Source organism: Lissotriton vulgaris, chromosome 7 (genome assembly GCF_964263255.1).
Source record: "Lissotriton vulgaris chromosome 7, aLisVul1.2, whole genome shotgun sequence".
NCBI lineage: Eukaryota > Metazoa > Chordata > Amphibia > Caudata > Salamandridae > Lissotriton > Lissotriton vulgaris.
The window spans coordinates 827,237,452-827,252,655 of record NC_141695.1 but is presented as its reverse complement, the minus strand read 5'-3'; the positions used below and the strand labels follow the sequence as shown (position 1 = coordinate 827,252,655).

The window sequence follows — 15,204 nt, the reverse complement described above, 5'->3', positions numbered from 1 at the left end:
ACCTTGAGGCTATTGTTGTCATTCTGATGTTTGCACCTCTGATCAGACTGAGGGCTGTGTCCCTGTAGTGGGGGACAAAACCCCCAAAATTGTATATGACTGCAGCAAGTCGAAATCCGTAAGGTAGGGGCTGGGATTGCGATTATTTATCAGGAGTCTCTCTCGATCATCAATAATGCGTGCAACGAATTTAAGGAGCTCTGAACTTTTTTATTTACCAATATTCGCATAGAAATCTACCTGATGCCTGCAGTCTGTCGTGTCACCCTCTCATTCTTAAGCCTGGTTATTTTTATATGTTGGAGAAACTCTCTGTGTGTACTTTAACGTATGAGCAATGTGGATAGCTAGAGAGCTGTAGGTGTAGGTTTTTGGAAAGCAAATACATCACGTTGTACGTCAGATGTGAGCATCTTACCCAGTCCATGGAAGGATAGCATCAGAATCCAGGAAAAACACGACTGTATCAAATAAAATGATTTGAAGTGGGACAAGATGAGATCTGTAAGGGCTTCTTTAATTCAGCCGCAGGACTTTAGATTTAGAGTTGCAGAGCCCAAATCCATAGTTAGAGCACCATGGTTTAATGATTTTTCTGATCGATAATCTGGTTTACTAGAGTGGAGAAACCACAAATTTGGCAGGTTTTCAGTTACAGCAAGGTTAGGGTTACGAGTTGTAACATAGTTAATCCCTGGATAAAGGTAGAGGAATCTCCATTTCAAAAGCTACCAGCAGCCTCAAACTCTTACATTTGAGGGTACTCACAAATATTGTCAATGTTTCTCCCAATCTATTTGCAGATGTTTCTTGAGAGCCAAACTCCGCAAGTGCAAGTGTGCAAATTAGGCGTGACATGCACCCAAACCTCCAAATATTTACAAGGTGTATACCGGAAGCTGCTCCTCTACAGAGGAAAAAAATATTTATCCTGTGGACAAAGGAACAGGATAAAAAAGCAGAAGGCTCTTCACACTTAATCTGTAAGGCAAGTGAAAGGAAGCCTGCAACTGTAGGTTTTAGTGCCTACCCTTGTGCATTGGAAAGAGTGAACCTGGCACAAAAATAATTTTTCTAAGCTTATAGGTTTACTAATACTCTTGTGAATCAGGCTCAGTATGTGCATATTGTAACCACTACTTTCATTCCTAACCCTATCAGGATGGTGAAAGAGATGATCCAGAAGCGTATGCATAGTCGCAACTACAGAACGCGCCTGAGCACAAAGGTCTTCTCAGGATGGGATCACTGCATCCGCAGCACTGAAGCAGCGGCAATCAAACAGCAGAGCATCGTCAATGATCTCAAGGTGAGGAGTCCCAAACAGCATAAAAGCATGGTCAGCATACAGACACTGCATGGTCTAATTGAGAAAAAGCCTATTGGAGAGGGTACTCATATCACTGTGAAAACAGTGATCGGAAGGTGAGTGGTAACACATAGCAGAGCAGAGGTGTGTCTGCCACACATAGCTTAGTGACAACAAGATCTGAAGTCGAGTGTGCTGCTAAGCACAGCACAGCACAGCACTGCCTTCAGTAGATGGGCTTACAAGTCCGTTATCTAACATATCTAATTGGAAATATGAGTGTTGGAGGCTACTTTCACATGTCGTTAACTATGCATCTGTCGCGCCAAGGTTTGAAAAGAGAAGATCCTTCGATGTCTGTTCAAGTTGAGTCTTGCAGGTCTGATGTAGGCCTGGCTGAGAAAACGGTGTAAGACATTGATCCAATGAAGCATCCAGGTAGCTAGTCAGGTCTCTGTCTCTTGTATGCAAATGTCAGCGGAAATTAACGTGTCAGTGTGGTTCTTACATACACCGCTTTTTTACGAGGATGTGGTCTGGAGATCTTCCTTGTAAATTCCCACGCTAGGACTTCCTTCTACTTAAGGCTCTCTGTTGGGACCCTATGTCAGTTGGCTTTGTTCTGGGATCCTTATCTCATGATACTTTAAGCTGGGGATCCCCTTCACTTCTGCCCGATAATGAATCCCTTTTTGTGCAGTCTTATGGCGATCCCTTTTTTCCTGTTGCCCTAAGATGTCACCACCTTCAAATATGACCATTTGCTGTGGGCTCACCTTCAGCTAAGTAGTATCCTCACTTAATGTTTCTCATGTGGCCCGTTTGCGAAGCTACCTGAGGGTCCATTTTATTATGAGCCTATCCTGCAGCACCATTCTCACGCAGCCCAATATACTGGAGTCTACGAATATGAGTAAATGTAGCCACAACCACTTGTTTCCACAGATGGACCTGGGAGAGGAAGTACGGTACCTCGATAGGCAGAAGATGACAGCACTACGAAAGGCTCTGCTTATCCTAACCCGAGTGGTGGTGAATGTGTTCATCTTGCTTCTGATGGCGGGAGCCTTTTACTGCATCTTCCAGGTCACTGTATACTCCAACAATCATGAGCAGGTCAGCTTTACTCTCTTCATCTGTGTCAAATCATTTTAATCTCTCATTACATATTTACCCACCTTTGTATATTTCAGCTTTTTTAATGCAATTGCATCTATCTGACTTATCTCTCCATCTTTCAGTTCTTGTACATATTTTGATTGTGTGCTCATTTCCCCCTCTAGATCACTTCTTCATACGAGTTTTGGAGCTGGAGTGTGCTGATAGAATACCTTCCCCCATTTGTCATCAGCGTGGCCAATTTCCTTCTGCCGCTGGCCTTTGCAGCCATGGTCCGGGTAGAGGGCTACTCACCTAATGCTGAGATCAACCTCACCCTTATGAGGTCAGAGCCTGTCAAAGACCCTTGCAGACTGTCAGGTCACTTGAAAGAAGAAACGGGAGGTGGGAAATGAGTTTAGGGACTGCTGGTATATTCACAAGTGCAGTTGCCAGTTAACAGTAAATTTCATGATTGAAGCCTAGACATGGTAAATAAAGGTAGACTAGCGTATCAGAAAGATGAAATTCTCTCAGGCTAGCAGGTTGTTAATACATCTGATGCATCTACGGCCACAAAACAATGGGGTTAAACAAATCAAGGTTTATTGGAGGCACAGAGGCTATAAGCTACATCCGATAAAACCTGCTTAAATGTCATATATCACTCGTTCAAGGATAAATAAGGTGGGAAAGAATTCTCCAGACTCATTTAGTAGTTGCCAAGCCCCTTGAGCTTCAGCTGGCCCGTTGATTCTTGGGAGGAATTCAGTATATTAGGTAGTCTTTGAAATTTTAAACCATCTGCCCTGGTGTAGCGCAACACCAATTGTCGCAGAGAAATTAGTGCAAATTCCTTAGTTTTGTTTAGGTTCATAATTACTATCCAAAGTGCAGCACAGCCTCTCCTCCACTGGGAGGCACATTTATATTTTACTTCTATTTTCTCTTCTCTGATGGTAGAGTGGTTTTAGGGAGAGGCTGTGGTTTCTTTTGATAGGTCTACACATTACTCTGGAGGGAACAGTGTCTACTGAATAATTCACTGTCTGAGTGTCATATGCCTGGTGTGACACTCTCCACTAGTTCACCCGTCACCCCTCCAGCCATCTCCTTTGTATCAAACCGATGGTCCTTCCCTTTCTAACATGTTAGCCAAGTCAACTCATCATCAGCGGAGACAATGGAGTAAGTAAAATTAATTATGAGGTTTTATTTATATGGAGACACTAGCTAAATTCCTTACTGGAAATGCTCCTACCACTGCTGTTACTATAACTCCTGCTACTAAACGGTATACCTCCCAGTAACACTGAAAGGAACTATATACCTGGATTATCAAGAAGCCTTTAGTGACAATCATGACTGAGAAGAGTAGCTTCTTACCTTTTCTTGGAATCCATCCGGGCGGGGGGGATCCAGGCTACAGCAGTGTGGAAAGACACACGCCTGCCACCTTGAGATTCGAGGCTAAAATATGACGGCACTCTCAGTAAACTCTAAAACAAAGCTCCTTGAGGAACAAGTGGGAGAACAAACAGCAAGATAATCCAATATGTAATTAGGGTCCTGGTTATTGATGGACTTGAAAGCCAAACAATTGATCCCAAAGACAGTTTTTGCTTACAGGTTGCAAATTAATAGAATTTCAAGAAAGGAAAATGTAATCCAGTTTGTTCAGCGAGTGGCCAGTCTAATCTCCATGTTCTGGGCCTGCTGCAGCTTCTGAATCAGAGAGGCAGACAGTGCCATAGAGAGTGTGTACAGTAGTCTAGGGTAAATTAGTAGTCGCGCCCAGAACCATTACTTTTTGACATTAGACCCACTTAGAAGCCTTGACGGTGCAGGTGTTTATAACAAAAGTGGACTTCATGAAATTAGCTGAGTGGGGCTTTACTTTGTCTACTAAGACCTGGAGGAGTTTATCCACTTACCATCGATAATCAGTGTAGAAAGACTCATTTTCAGTGCATCACTTACGCCGTTTCCATGACATCCCAGAGATCAAGAAGATGAGCTGAGGAGCAACCTCAGAATCAAGTTTACTATTAAGAAGGCTACATGATGCCATGCTCGCGATCAAGCCAGCTAGATAGGAGTGTCACTGAACAGTCCCACAAGGATGTTATCCAGAAGAGAGTTGGGAGACTGTGCTTTGGGCTTGACTTACAGTAGAAGGCATCTCACCCACCCAAAACAGCTGTGAAATATTCAGCATGCTCAGTGCATTTATTGATTTGGATCATGCATTTATATTCATGTGATGCCATAGTACGAAAAGACAAAGCACATGGGTAGGTGTAATGAGCTGAAGATAGCTCTAGAGAGTTGAACGTAGCAACAGGAAGATGGCAGCACTGATGACTGGCTGGTTCGGCCACTTTGGTCAGTAAATGTATGATCCATCTTCCTGCTGCTTCAGAAAGCTGCTGAGAAGGACCTAGGGCAGAAATATCCCAATTAGCAGATATTTTGAGAGAATGTTGATGACCCGGATATCAAACACAGAATCAGAGAGTCCATGCTTGTCATGAGAGATCTAGGGTACAGCTAGAGTGTTTTCTTTACTAGTAAGGCGGGCATCCCCTCACCAAGGAAGACGGTGGTGAAACCTTGTTCTCTTTTCCCTGCAGGAGTGTACTGCTGAAGCTTGCCAGCCTGGGCATATTCCTGTTCTCTCTGGGACAGAAGGTTCTGTGCATGGGTCAGCGCGAGGATCCCAACTGCTCTACCTGTGGTTATAACAAGAACTACCAGGTTATTTAAACGGTTTAGTGTTTCTGCTGTGTGTTTGATTTTGTGGACGGAATATACAAAAATAGTAGGGCCTTCAGGAGTAGATAACAAGAAGTGGGCGGGAGGCCATCTGCTGGATTGCAACAGCAATGGGGAATGTGGTATGCGGCAAGCAATGAGTTGGATAGGGGCCAATGAGACTCATAAGTACCTTTTTACATTGCTGTTTACTACACACGTTTCCCATTTCTAAGCCCTGTATATAGTTAAGGTTACTATTTCAGAATTTAAAGGGGTCATCCAGTGTAGAGAAAAATCCGATTTCTTTCCTCAACCTTGCATTACTAAGAATCACCACAAATAGGGATTGCAGAATGTTTCTTTGTTTGATGATGCCAGCTTGGACTTTGAGGCCTATTGTAACATTGTTCATCAGATGGTATTAAATGCATTGCCCAAGGAAGGTTGAGTTGACCTTGGTGGAATTCAACACGACCTGCAGAACATAAGAGTTGTAAAGAGCGAATATTTACCTCAACAAGCTATCCTGCAGACATGCAGACATAAAAGGCTCCTTACCTCTTGGGCAATAGGCAGAAGCCTGAGTGAGATATGAGTTTGCTTTTTACGGAGACTGTGGATGCTAGTAACTGCCTTGTTTCATTATATTTAATTGAGTGTGTCATGGAGAGTTACAGAAAGTTTAGTTTGCTAACTTTTCTGTTAGTGAGAGTCTAAGGGTATAGATGGGTGCTGAATCAGACTTTATGCTATAACTAGATCCAGCTAATGATGAACAAAGCTGAACCGTGTTTTTCTCAGGGCTATTCTTGTACATTAAATCTAACCTCTCAAAGTTGTAATAAGGCTACTCAGACATCAACATGGTGGGCCTACCTGAACTTTACACTTAAATGTTGTGGCTATAACAAATAGTATCAATAAGCAGATTGTTCAACAAAAAAAGAGCAGTCACTTTGAGAATGAAGCTTGTGGTGAAAGCAAATTGCTAGTTTAGGAAAGTGATCTGAAAACAATTAAACAAGAATCAAAAGATAAATAGCAATCAAGGCAAAAATATTTAAAAAATGTAAAGTTTATTTTATTCCCAAAATTACTATAAAGGTAAAGATAGATTAAGGTCATGCAACTGGTCTTAAACTATAGGAGTCAACCAGTAGAAATTAGGATAAAGTGGAAACAAGCATGAGTGGTTTTACAGCTCTCAACGTTAAAAATTAATATTTTTGGAGCGAAGTTACTATGCCCTGGTTACTTTTTTGCCTAAGCATTACCTTTTACTCTAGCATTATTGGCTGAAGATACAAGCCCTCGATCCAGGTGGTTACCAAAGAATACAATTAGGTCAATCATGTCAAATGACTTACTTTAGAAGAGAGAAACAATGAATAATCAGTCATTTAAAAAAAATACTATCTATATCTGAATATATTAACTGCTATAACCACTTTGTTAAAAGTAGCCCAGATAGTACCCATGCTGCTTCAAGAGACAACTTTGGCCCTGTCAAACGCTCTCTTAATTTCCAGAGCTAACTTTATCATAAATGTTGGCAGATCAGCCACCAGTTATAGAGTCTCTGATCTGCCACCAGAAATAGAGTTTATGATTTGCCACTATAACTTGGCAGAGTTAACTCTGTGAAACTGAGAAAGGACAATATGGTAATTGGAGGAAGACTTTCTCAGAAAAGTCAGTATGATATCCCTAACATGATGAGAAACCATTGCATATTCAAGAGATCAGATAGTGCACTGATTCCATCAGTGGTGATTGCCAGCAAAGGTTTTCTCTCCAGTAGCTAGGCGTTCAGAGGACGGCACTCTCCTGGATCCGGTCCTACCTTGAAGACCATTCCCAATGTGTTTTTCTTCGACCTTTCTCATCCTCATCAAAACCACTATTGTGTTGCGTGCTTCAGGACTCTGCCCTGAGCCCGCTACTTTTTAACCTTTATCTTGCCCCCTGGCCACTCTTATTGCATTTTGGGGGGTGAAGGTGGTTTCCTATGCGGATGACACTCAGTTGGTATTTTATTTTAAATTGCTGCATTCCATAAATTCAAGGAGTGCTTGAAGAATATTTCTATCTGGATGAACGGTAATTGTCTGAGACTGAATGCAGATAAGACAGATATTTTTTTGGTCAGGCCCCTCCTCCCCCCCATCACATCTTTGGTGGCCCGCAGAGCTGGTTCCGCCACCTTTCCCAACAGACTCAGCAAGAAATCTTGGAATCAGGTGGGATACAGCACTCTCTTTCACAGCGCAAATCCATCAGATCTCTTCATCTTGTTTTTTGAAGTTGAGAGCTATCAGGAAAAATCCAACCATTTCTGCCGGAGGAGAGCTGTAAGGTCAGGGCCCACACTCTGGTGACCACTCAATTGGATTATGCCAACAACCTATACCTGGGGCTGCCAGTTTACCAGATTCACAGATTACACATTATTCAGAATGCAGCAGTGAGGCTAATTCGTCCGGTACCTTTCCGGCACAATATTGCCCCTCACCGGAGGCAGTTGCACTGGCTCACTGTCACCAAGAGGATAGAGTCTAATGCTCTGACTTTTGCCCTTAGAGCCACAAGTGGCATTGGCCCATGCTACCTCAAGCCGATGCTCAGCCCATATCGAGAGGAGCGGAACAGGGATCGAATCATCTGTGACTCCTCCACGTCACCAGATATGCCAATACGCGATAAGGTGGCAGGTTCTTCTCAGTAAGGACTGCTAAACTTTGGAACGCATTGCTAACCTTCTGCGCCGGATAGAGACACAAAAGGAGTTTATGAATCTCCTAAAAACTTGGCTCTTTCAGGGGTAGTATTACTGGCTGGTCTTTTCTTTATTCTTGCTCTTAGCACCGGGACACCACTATTGAGGTAGCTGGGTGCTTTATAAATGACTACTGATTGATTGATTGATAGCTCCGTCCATGGTAAATGCAGTCACTTGGGTGGAGAAACCATGGTTGCCTTGGTAAAACAAACGACATATGGCTGACTTCCACCACCATCCTCAACAATGGCAGACGTAAAGGCCACCAGTCAAAGATAAAATCAGTCTCAAAGAAGTTATACACCCATCACCACTAGTCATAAAACAACAATAAGGCACAGTGTCAGACTAAGGTGAATAAATGCTCACTGACTTTGTAGCTGAAGGCTGCTTAGTGACAGTCAAGTAGCTAACATACTGAAACATTGCACGTGACCCTAAAATCACAGTTGGGGGAGTCTGAAGACAAAAATTGTCCTTTCTGTAATACTTGTACTTATAAGTAGTGTTTACCTCTTTTAGCAAAGTGGAGGTAGTACACACAGGCAATTCAAAGAAATGCACCCACAATCTAATCAAAAGCCCCACAAGGAACAATTCAGTGCATCCTAACTGGACCAAATTCTATTATTATAAGAAGTGAGGACAAGCACAGCTTATCACAAAGGCATTCTTTGCGTAACAGGTTGATGATCCTCCCACAAGAGTAAACAATGGAACTATGGGGAAAGAGAATGTTGCGTTAACATTACCCCCATCTGGGGAGAATGCAGCCCACAGAATTAACTTAGCACCACAATGGCCAGTACAGAGAAAGAAACTCCATTACCCTGTGGCAATACAGCCTCTACTAAACATAGCCTTTTTGTGAAATCACAAAGATTGAAAATTAACACCCACACAGCCCATGAACAGAAGGAACTAAGGGCCAGATGTTCCAATGTATTTTGCAGTTATAAAACCTGTGATTGTCAAAATCACAGTGTTTGAGAGTGCAAAACACCATTGCATAGTGTATCAAAACCATGTATTTCCAACTCGCAAATCGGCTTTTGTGGCCAATTCCGAATCGCAACACGGAAGGTTGTATGAAAGGACTTTCCCTTCCTGTTTGCTATTCAGGATACAATGTATCAATGGTTTCTGACCGAAATTTTAATCATAAACTAGTAATCAGTTAGTAACACCATAGTTGAGGTGATAATTGTTTTACAGAGAGCTTCCCCAATGCAAATTGTGGGGGGTGGTCTTGCTGGGAACTGCTGACAGTGGTGCAGGGGTCTCTATATGTTCCCCATATGACTTCCCTGGAATGCAACAACTTCTAAAGCAGCATTTGTCCTTTAAAAAATGTAGATGTTTGGACAGGAAAGTCCCTGCATGTTCTACATCTGTTTTCCCCCACCCTTAGTGCCCGGCTGCATGTATCGGCTGCATGTATCAGGTATCATGAATTTTTATTTCAGTCCTATGCTCACCCTAAGTGTGTGCGGGGCTATGGCCATAGGCACAAAGCCTGTCCCTTTGCATGATGATGTAATTGACCTGTCCTGTGCTCTGAGGCGCACACCGTTATGACTTCACTGTACAGATAGTGGACTACTATCCCTGTCATGGGCGATGGTGACAGTGTACTGTGTCTTGTGAATACACAATTGTAACCAGACCTTTTAATCTGTCTCTGGAATTAAGGTCTACTAGTCCACTTGTGTAAAGCTCTGCTTGTATGATTTTACCCAGATCCTACTGCTAACATCCCAAATATAGTTTGTGTATGTATGTATGTATGTATGAATAGTTTGAGTGGTTCATCCATAGTATGTGGATGAACCAGGGTCATGGAGGTCTGTGGGATCCACTTTCGATGCCCCTGACCTGGTTTTTTGCGCAAGATGGAGGGGAAGTTGTTTTCACAGATAAAGTAAGTGTATTACTGGCACTACTAAAGCTGGAGGAAGGAGACAGGCTTTGAAGTGAGGGGAGAGGAGAAAAGGCTCCATTAGAAACATGATTAGCCTTTTGCTGAACAAGGAGCTTCTGCTTCGTCTTCCTGAAGCTCTGCCATTTGGTCAATAGAGGGGGATAACACGTGGGACTGCAGGTTGTGTTTAGCGGATTACCTGGTTGAGGCCCAGTCTTTTGAACACACCTTCAGTTTGCTGATCGCAAGCAGGTGCAGAAAGCTCACACCTCCCTGTGCCTCTATTTTGGGCACTGGAGACTACCCTCTGTGAGAAGCATCCCTCTAGATAAAGGTTGTGTCCGGAGAGGAGCCTGGAAAGAACACCTAAAAGGAGGACCACCCCAAACTAGTCTGAAAGGGCAGACAGTGGCTATACAGCTCCTGTCTGCTTTTGCTATATAACAATTGGGACCCACTTGTTCCAGATCCAAGTTCTCTAAGACCAAGGAAGGAAGTGTTTTGCAAAGTACTGAGAGGTCTCCTTTGCAACCAGAGCTATTTCCTGTCTGACTGCCTAATTCCCAGAGGTGAAGTGACAACACCTGATTCTATCCCTTGCTGAAGACCTGTCCTCCTGTCCTAAAGCACCCAGAAGCCAGCCTCTGCTAACAGGGGATGCTTCTGCTAACCCTGCAGTAGAAATTGCTTGCCAGGAGGAGTGAGGTGAAGTGTGAGCCTGCAAAAGAGTAAGACTGGAGAGAGCAAGCTGCATGCCCCTTTGTTGGCGGTCCCCAGATTCTCCACTGTGATTCCTGGTTCCTGGCAGGAATCATGAAACTGCAGTGAACCTGAGCTGCTGTGCCACAGTCATGTAGTTGCTGCATTACTTGAGCTGCTATGCCCAAATCATGAATCTTCTGTGTGACCTGAGCCGCTATTCCCGAATTGTGAAGCTATGACACAACCTGAGTTGCTGCACAACTTAAGATGTCAGCATGACTGAGCAATGGCCCCCATCCAGCTAGTGAGGCGTGTGTGACGGATTACCTCCTGCTTGAGCCCAGCCTGTGCATGGCTGTACTGATCAAGACCCCACCAACCCTAGATCAGTTGACACCCTGGGAATGCAAAGGAAGGGGTGGAGGTCTGATTTCTTTCTCGAAACTCTATACCTGCATTGGCAATCAGTTGTAGGGGTTCACACCCTAAAATGCCCACCAAGCCCAGCGGCAGCTCCTCTGCTAAGGCAGAGGAGCATCGCCCCAGAGGAAAAAGAAAATGATAATAACACAATGTTATTATCTTTTTATTTTTCCTGTACTTACCCTGTTCTGTATTAGGTGAGGGGTAGGGCAGGGCTGTCATCGGCATGGGGAATAGTGGCGGGCACTATCTAACTTTCTCGGTGCGCATGACAGTTTGGCCGGTGTCTTGTGCCGGCCAAACAGTCATGCACTCGTAGCATTTTGTCTACCCGGCTGTATTGCAAGGCGGGGTGGAGAACATGCACAGCCTCCCACTCCTTGTCTGAATGTAAAACCACAGCACTCAGACCAATCACAACGCTGCTGTCATGCTGGTGACAGCAGCGTTGTGATTGGATAAGCGAGTCTGTCCCAAAGCAACTGCCACTGACACAGCCGCTCTTAAGGGTAGAGTTGCACACATGTGAAATTCACCACATGGGGAGAATGTGTGTCTGATTACATCCTTTTTACAACACTAGTATCAGACTGCTGTAAAAACATCACTGTTTTTACTGGACTATCCACTCCTAATTAATTTCCTACCCCATAAAAAGCTAAGTGTTTGCTTGTCAACATATGCATTCTTTCTGCCCCTTCCCGCTTTTCTTCACTCTCTGTAGCACAGACAGAATAAAACAAAAAATTCGATTCAAATTATTGTTCGTCCCTCAATAACCCAGTGGAAATTACCAGTTTTATTGCATGGGTCTACGTTCCAGTTGGGTCTGGGGAAGGTATTGCCTGGTACAGAATAGCACCTAGCCCCTCACGGATGCGCACTGTGTTAAAGAATCCCTTCATGTTTGTACAGTGGTCACTCTGTACTTGCCTGTAGTTACACTCATTCAGTGCTCAGATGGCTGTGTTTTCCATATACATGGGATTCATTCTCAAATTCTCTGGTTCTATCAGTGCTGGGAGACCACCATTGGACAGGAGATGTACAAGATGACTGGCTTCAACTTCCTCAGCACCCTCCTCATCACCCTGCTGGTGCGGCTTCCTTGGAGGTAAGAGACAAATGGCTTCCTTATCGGGTCTATGAGATGGAGTTCAGGAAGGGGCCGGGGAAGGGTCTGTAACTATGCAGTGCATTTAGTCCTAAATTTGGCTTCTAAATCTCTTGGAGATTAAGGGTTATATCTCCAAGTTAGGTTTTGGTTAGCATGCATGAACCTGATTACTATGTCATGGTATTTTATGGAAAATGTTCAACCAAAGCTCTTAAATTTGCAAAATGTTTTCCTGTAATACTTGCATTGTTTCCTTTAAATTCTCCTTCTGGATTTTGATATTGTCATCTCCATGGACAATGTGTCTAATTTGGTCTGCAAGATTGTCTTCATTATCCCTGCTGTACTGCTCCCACTGTGTTTCTGTTGCTTTGTTCAACATTGTACTCATCTCAGATTCCGTGTGGTGTAGAGGCATTTCCTTACGTTGTGGCTTTCTGTGCATAGGACAGAATTATTACTGGGAAATGCCATCTCTATAATCATGATCTATTTGTGAATTTCACCTTCACGATTACATCTGGTTTTCTGATAACACTGTTTTATTGATTGGCACAAGTTATTATAACTTTTTTGTTTTCTGTAAATCTAGTTTGATGACGAGCTTACTGTTTGTCTAGAAAAACGATCTTGCAATACATGCACAATTTTTAATGAATTAGATGAGCTGCTTTACTGGGTTCACTTGCATAATGGTCTTCTGCCATAAGTACTTAGCTTCAGGAAACCAGGTATCAGGCTGGTCTCTAACTCTATATGGCTATCCCTGTAATTCATCTAACTTGTTTGATATTTTTCTCCATGTTCTGTGCTTGCCGTGTTTTTTTTCTTATTGTGCCTGACAGAGAATAATGACCTTTATACTGCCGTGTGCCTAGTTGGTGCCCAGGCCATGTGCTAAACACCAGAGTTTTGGCGAGATCCTGCAGTAGTGATGGGTGCGTGTCCTAAGGCGTGCATAACATGCATGTAACGCACAGGGACTTCTACTTCGGCGAAGAAAGAGCGGCACGTACTCGGTACTAAAGAAGTAACTAAGTTATCGGTGAGAAGTGAGGGGTCGCGATCGCCTACCAAGCACTCTACAAGCTTACCGCATTGGGCGAGGCGCACACAGTGGGTGCCGGCCGGCGGCAGGGAGTAGGGGGCAGTCGTTATCTGCAAAGGGACCGGAGGGTCTATAAGTAATCAATTAGTTCTGAAAACAGGAATCAAAAATTGGGCGCTGGCTAAATAACTCACCCGCGGAGGAACCGGATAGTCCCAATTTAAACGGGCAGCTTAAACGGTGATTACGTTTCTGGCACGGACGTTGAATGAATGCATTAGCTGTAAAGCAAAGTTTTTAAATTCTTTACTTCACTTCTCGTGCACAAAGCCTTGTTATAGGCCCTTAAGGCAACACTGAATGTCACTTATGTTTAAATTACAAATGTAAGTGTGTAGCGATAACTAAAATGTGTCCTCTCTTGGACAAACTTCCTTATTTTTCTACCCCCTTTCCTTTAGGCTATCATGGCTAGGAATGATTAGGCTTTACTCAGTCCTGATGATGATCCCTGTAACTATGTAATGGGATCGAAACGCCGTCGACAACTTCTACACCATATACTCTGTTGTGTATCTGTTACTATATTTCAAGTAATGGTGTAAATGTGAATTCTGTTATTGCTATATGCACAGAAAACAATAGCTTTTGCCTAAAAACCTTTCTCTACCTTCTATCCACTCCGCTAACCATGACAATTTGTAAACGTCTGGGCACAGGCTTGTGCCCATCTCCAAAAATTGTTGAAGGTATCTCCTAATATTGTGGTTCTAAATTAAATATTAGACCTCTGCCCGGCTGGGCAAGTCAATTTACAATATTGTTTCCATTGTGTCTATATTTACCTATTGACTATATCCCTCCTTGCATAGGACCGCTGTTGTCTTTACTCATATGTTCCCCGAGGTCCGGTGCTGACTTGATTGGGTGCCCTTGTTGTTTTTTATAATACCATGTATAGACCCAGCAGTGATGGGAAAAATTGTAATATTCAGAACTTTGCAGCCCGGAACAAGAGAAACCTTATTGTATTTTGCCATGTTCTCCCCATTCTTACCTGCGTAATTATGTAGTAATACTGCACCCAGAAAAAAAAACAGGTATCGCTAATGAGTGATGTGGTTGACATTAGTGTGGCAGTTTAGCAGGGTACTCAGAATGATTCCCTAAAACTGAATCCATAGTCTCACTATTGGTAGCTCACTCCTTCAAGAATAAGGGCCATATTTAGAGTTTGTCAGATGGGATATTCTGTTACATATGTTCCGGATGTCCCATCTGCTGTATCACAAGTGCATTATATCATATGGCACTTCTAATATGTTTGGCTGATATCCTTAAGGTGCTGGCGGAGTACCGTGCCTGCCGACTGCTAACTAATGTCTAATTTCTTTGCCCCACACTGGCAGCCGGCCAGCTCTTATTTGTGGTAAAATCTTCTCTACATGTATAGGTTAATTGTAGATAAGACATCCTGGCGACTGGCACAGTGGTACGGGAAGGGGGAGTTTGATGTCTCAGTCAACATCCTGGACATCGTGGATGAACAGACAGTTGTCTGGATTGGATTGTTCTACGCCCCTCTACTTCCTCTGATTAACAGCATCTTCCTGTTCATCACCTTCTACATAAAAAAGGTAATCCTCTAATGAACAAAGCACCTCATTGTCTCTCTGAGTACGAAAGCAGAAAAAGTATGTGTGAGCTACTCAGTTGATGCTGTGAAAAAACATGCCTATGTTATGGGGGGCCTGCTTGAACGAATTGGGAAGAGAGAGACTAAGGGCCTGATTTAGATCTTGGTGAACGTGTTGCTCTGTCACAATGGTGACGGATATCCCCTCCGCCGAAATATAAATCCCATAGGATATATTGGGATTTCTATTTTGGCGAGCGGGATATCCGTCACCATTGTGATGGAGCACCCCGTCCGCCAAAATTTAAATCAGGTCCTAAGTGACACTGCACAGTTGCAGTCTGCTGAATCAGTGACTGTATGTTTGTCACAAGATGCTCTCTGAAAACCAGTCCTATAATGAAGGACCGGATT

General features: G+C 43.4%; 1 protein-coding gene across 8 annotated transcripts in view; it reads left to right on the top strand.

Moving 5' to 3' along the window:
• TMC8 (transmembrane channel like 8) overlaps positions 1–15,204 on the top strand; it is a 119,687-nt gene that overhangs the window by 56,266 nt on the left and 48,217 nt on the right. For all 8 annotated transcript variants that reach the window (XM_086931102.1, XM_086931098.1, XM_086931101.1 and 5 more), the window contains 6 exons: positions 1,162–1,309; positions 2,255–2,425; positions 2,593–2,753; positions 5,041–5,164; positions 12,006–12,103; positions 14,608–14,791. In XM_086931102.1, coding sequence (XP_086787228.1) covers positions 1,162–1,309; positions 2,255–2,425; positions 2,593–2,753; positions 5,041–5,164; positions 12,006–12,103; positions 14,608–14,791 — 886 coding nt within the window. The remainder of the gene's footprint in view (positions 1–1,161; positions 1,310–2,254; positions 2,426–2,592; positions 2,754–5,040; positions 5,165–12,005; positions 12,104–14,607; positions 14,792–15,204) is intronic.